The 4934-nt window shown below is 52.8% G+C and overlaps 1 protein-coding gene across 1 annotated transcript; it reads right to left on the reverse strand.

Annotated features, from left to right (window-relative positions):
- Window positions 1-1353: 1353 nt before the first annotated feature.
- LOC128980606 (olfactory receptor 14J1-like) lies at window positions 1354-2277 on the reverse strand. Its single transcript, XM_054399064.1, has one exon. It carries the CDS (start codon window positions 2275-2277, stop codon window positions 1354-1356), a length of 924 nt encoding a protein of 307 aa, XP_054255039.1.
- Between the last annotated feature and the right edge of the window lie 2657 nt (window positions 2278-4934).

Below are 4934 nucleotides of genomic sequence, written 5' to 3' on the forward strand. Positions count from 1 at the left end.
TATCTGTAAATAAGTTGTGAACAATTTTATTTTAATAAATAATAATGATTTCATAGTTCATAATTCGTATTTCGTATTCAATAACCATAAAACAATGGGACAAGACCACATCTCTGCAGGGGTGGGGGCACTTCAGGAGATCCAGTTTGTACTGAGACTGGGCCAGGCCTGGCCTGGGAGGGGTTAAAAGGATCAAGTGTGTAATAGGATAAGGGCCAGAGAGTACTGGAATGGAGCCAGGACATCTGAATTGTCCTGGACTGGGGTCTGGTCTGTACTGGGAGGGGATAAGGGAATCCAGTAGATACTGGGACAAGGGCTAATGTGTACTTGGAGGGGTACAGGCATAACGTTTTTGGACTGGGACAGGGCTCAGACTGTGCTGAGAGGACAACAAGGTGTGCAGTTTATACTGGAATGGATGAAGTCAGTCCTAGGAGGGGCCTGGGTCTGGGATGGGACAGAGGCAGTAATGGGAGAGGGCAAGATGATCCAGTTTGTTCTGGGAGGAGGCCACAGCTGTACTGGAATCAGTTCAAGGTATGTAGTTTTTACTGGGAAGGGGCACAGTCTGTACTGGGAGTGGGTTCAAAGTATCTGCTTAACACTGGGTGAGATTCAGCTGGTACTTGGACAGGCACAGGGCTACCAGTTTGTTCTGGGATGGGGCTCAAACTGCACTGGGATGGGAGCAGGAGAATCAGTTTATTCTGGAACAAGGCCAGCTCTGTACATGGATGGGTTAAAGGGACCCTGTTTGGAATGAGATGGGGCCCAGTCTATAGCAGGATGGGATCAGGGTATCGAGTTTGTACTGTGATGAGGCCACTCCGTATTGGGAGAGGTCAGGATGTGAAAGTTGTGCTGGGACAGATGGAGTTGGTATGGGAGAGGGTCATAGGGTCAGTTTGTACTGAGATGAGGAACAATTTCTATTAGGAGGAGTTGAGGAGATCCAAATGGTACTGGAAGGGGCCAGTCTGCATTGGGAGGGAGACAGGGGGCCAGGAAGTCCCTGAGCTCCCTGACAGTGCTGTTGTGTTGGGACTTTTCTCTGCCAACTCTGCAGAGAGGAGAGGTCCCAGAAACCTCAGTAAATTCCTGGAGGAAGGATCTCAGAAAAAGAAAAAATATTACTAAAGGTCCTTAATTTTGTTTAAGCAAACAAGGAGCAAAGCTCCTCTTACATAAATTCTCACTCAGAAATGAGAAGCAGAAAGTGAATCAGAAAGGGGAATATGATGTTACAAAGTGTAAAGATCCACCACACAGCAAAAATTGAGCAGCCAGGCTGGGCCTGCACTGAGTGACATCAGAACTGCTCTGCAGGAGAAGACAAACAGTTTATTGCTTCTAAAACCATCCAGGGATCAGTTTGCTGAGGGCAGCCTTCAGCTCCTGGTTCCTCAGGCTGTAGATGAGAGGGTTCACTGCTGGAGGCACCACTGAGTACAAAATTGACACAACCAGGTTCCAGGAAGGGGAGGAGATGGAAGGGGGCTTCAGGTTGGCAAAGATGCCAGTGCTGACAAAGAGGGAGACCACAGCCAGGTGAGGCAGGCAGGTGGCAAAGGCTTTGTGGCGTCCCTGCTGAGAGGGGATCCTCAGCACTGCCCTGAAGATCTGCACATAGGACACCACAATGAACACAAAACAGACAAAGACTAAACAGGCACTGACCACAATTAGCCAAACTCTCCTGAGGTAGGATGTGGAGCAGGAGAGCTTGAGGATCTGAGGGACTTCACAGAAGAACTGCTCCACAACATTGCCCTGGCAGAGGGGCAGGGAAAATGTATTGGCTGTGTGCAGCAGAGAATTCAGAACCCCAGAGGCCCAGGCAGCTGCTGCCAGGTGGACACAAACTCTGCTGCCCAGGAGGGTCTCATAGTGCAGGGGTCTGCAGATGGCAACGTAGCGATCGTAGGACATGATGGTGAGGAGAGAAAACTCTGCTGACATCAAGAATAGAAAGAAAAATACTTGTGTAGCACATCCTGCATAGGAGATGGTCCTGGTGTCCCACAGGTAATTTGTCACTGATTTGGGAACAGTGGTGGAGATGGTACCCAGGTCAAGGATGGCGAGGTTGAGGAGGAAGAAGTACATGGGGGTGTGGAGGTGGTGGTCAGAGGCTATGGTGCTGATGATGAGGCCATTGCCCAGCAGGGCAGCCAGGTAGATGGCCAGGAAGAGGCAGAAGTGCAAGAGCTGCAGCTGCCTTGTGCCTGGCAATGGCAGCAGGAGGAACTGGGTGATGGAGCTGCTGTTGAACATCTGCTGTCACTGGGCACTGGGACCTGTCCAAAGAGGAAAAAGCAGTGACAGTTACAGTAGGAGTCTCACAGCAAAACCTATTCCACTTCTCATGGAAACCTCCCAGATCTCCTCTTCCCATTCAGGAAGAGCTTTGGCTGCTCCCTGGTGAGGGCTGGCTGAGGTTGCTCCATGTGGCAGGGGACTCTGTTGCGGTTCTGGAGGAGTGAATTCTGCCCCACAGCAATGGACAGAGGCACTGGATGTGATCACAGTACCTTAGAGGTTGGAAGGGACCTCAAGAGATCATTGAGTCCAGAGGAAACCCACCCATAGCACTAAACAGGTCCCAGCTCTGTCACTCCCATTTCACCCAAGAGCAGAGCAGAGCTGGGGGTTTTGTCTCTTTTTTTTGCTTCACCACAGTGGTGTTTGCCAGGCACTTCTTGGCACTTTTGCTGCTCTCTAAGAGAATCCCTGTGGGTCCTGTGAGCCCAAGGGTCTATCCCTTCATGTAGACTGAGGATATGCAGGATGTCCATCAGCCCTGGTCTCAGCTGTCCTGTTCTGTCACCTCTTTGAGCTGGAGGGCAACTGCATCCAGATGTTCCCCTGAGAAGATCCTGGACAGTGCTGAGAGCAGCTGAATCCAGTTGCCAGATATGCAAACTCCTCAGACTGCCTCATTCTATCCGAGGACCATTTTCAGCTCTCCCCTCCTGCCCAGGGACACAGAGGGCTCATTGCAGCTGCTGCCTCACAGCCTTCCCATGGCCATGGCAGGGAGGGCTACAGGAAACAAAGGGATGGGCTGTCAGAGCTATGCCCTTCTGGAAGACAGCCTGCAGCACAGCAGGACCCTGCAGGACAAGAGCTGAATGTGCTAAAGAGCAGATGTCCTCATAGAGAGCCCTGCAAAGAACATTTCCCAGAACTGCCACCTGAGCTGGGAACAAAGGTGGCACGAAGAGGATGGGAACACGGTGAAATCTCCCAGTCCTCCTCTTGATGAAGTCTGTGCAGAGACCAAGAGATGACTACTGCAGAGGTTGCCCTCAGCAAGGGTCCATCTGCCCAACAGGTAACCCATGCTGTGAACCCTGTGGGCTTTGAGCTGAAGGCTCTGGCAGAAGAGATCGAGGACAGGCTCCAGGGAAGGCATCTGCAGGGTAGAGGATGGCAGGGAGGTTCCTGAACCCCCTCCCAAGGTATTTCTGGCAGCAGCTCCCCCTCTCTCCCTGCCCATGACTCTGCTTCCTGCAGCTGTCCCTACTAGGAGCTGCTTCTCCGTGTGCAGGTCCCTGCCCCTGCTCATAGAGACCCTCTGCCCCTCTGTGTGCTCAGCTCTGCCCTACAGACTCCTCTCAGAACCAAGAATCTCAGGATGTGCTCAGGGCAGCTCAGACAAGTGCTAAGGACCCCTGGGGACTTTCTGCCTTCTCCAGAGTGCAGAAATAAATTCTAGTCTCACACTGCCCACCCAGCACACCAAGCGGATCAAAATTCAAAGCCAAAACTCCTTCCCTTCCAGGAAAACACTGCCTTGATGTTCTTCTGGAAAGCCCCCCAGGAGTGAGATGGAGCTGTGAGCTGCCCCGAATCACACAACACACTCTCCACAGCACAAGGACCATGCCAGGGATGGCTCCTTCTGCCCACAGCTTCTCCCCAGAGCACCGTGGGGAGCTCCCTATGCAGGCTGAGAACTGAGCCTGGCAGGCAGCAGAGTCTGGCAGGCAGCAGAGTCCCTCTCCAAGCACACAGCCCCTGGGCTGCAGGGACCCTGCTCTGAAGGACAGCCCTGCCCAGCCCTGCCTGCACCCCACCTGCACAGCCTTTCAACTACCCTCAGCAGCAGGCAGCCCTCATGCCCCATCCTGGCAGTGCAGCTCTGCTCTGCAGCATCTTCTGATCCACAGCAGAGACACTGAGGGAACCCTGACAGATGCCATGACCCATCAGATGTGCCAGCTGCAGGAGATCCTTCCAGGAGCTGCAGCTGCATTGTCCAGCACCCACAGACCTACCATGCAAAGGGCTGTGAAGTTCTCTCCCCCACTGAGATCTCAGCATCCTCTCACTCCCAGCTGCCTTTCAGCTCTCAGCCTTGCAGGTCTCCTCTCAGTGCCTGCAGGCAGTGCCCTCAGCCCTGCTCCTGACCAGAGCTGTCTCCCTTCACCTCTACCTGGTTGTCATCAGCTTCTCCATCCCCGGAGTCCAGCCCAGTTCAGCAGCACAGAAGCAGCCCAAGGCAGCCCTTTGTTGGTCCCCTGTGGACAGGCTCCAGGGGAACCTGTTGTGAAACAAGCTGAAGTCAACACCTGCATCAGCTGGGGAGAGACGCTTCCAGCAGTGACATTTCTCTGCTGAGGGACAGAGTTAGGTCTAAACTTCAACTTTTCCTACAATGACAGAATCATTAGGTTGGAAAAGACCCTGAAAATCTTCAGCCTTTAGCTTCACACCAGCCATGGCACCAGATACCTGGGGCTTGACAGAGAGACAGGACAAGCCCTGGGGGCACCTTCTTACAGGGTCTTCTGACTTTTCTGTGGCCAACTGAAATGACAGCAGATGTTTACAGTTAGGACAGCTGAAGGCTTCTCTGTTCCTTATGGCCACAGAGGTAGTCAAAAGGAGCTGTGTCCCTCTCCTCCTCTTCTCCATCAGCTCTATTT

Source organism: Indicator indicator, unplaced genomic scaffold (genome assembly GCF_027791375.1).
Source record: "Indicator indicator isolate 239-I01 unplaced genomic scaffold, UM_Iind_1.1 iindUn_scaffold_402, whole genome shotgun sequence".
NCBI classification, from domain to species: domain Eukaryota; kingdom Metazoa; phylum Chordata; class Aves; order Piciformes; family Indicatoridae; genus Indicator; species Indicator indicator.

Excerpts from the sequence above, each read along its gene's own strand:
- LOC128980606 (XM_054399064.1), bottom strand. The coding sequence starts at position 2,277 with ATGTTCAACAGCAGCTCCATCACCCAGTTCCTCCTGCTGCCATTGCCA.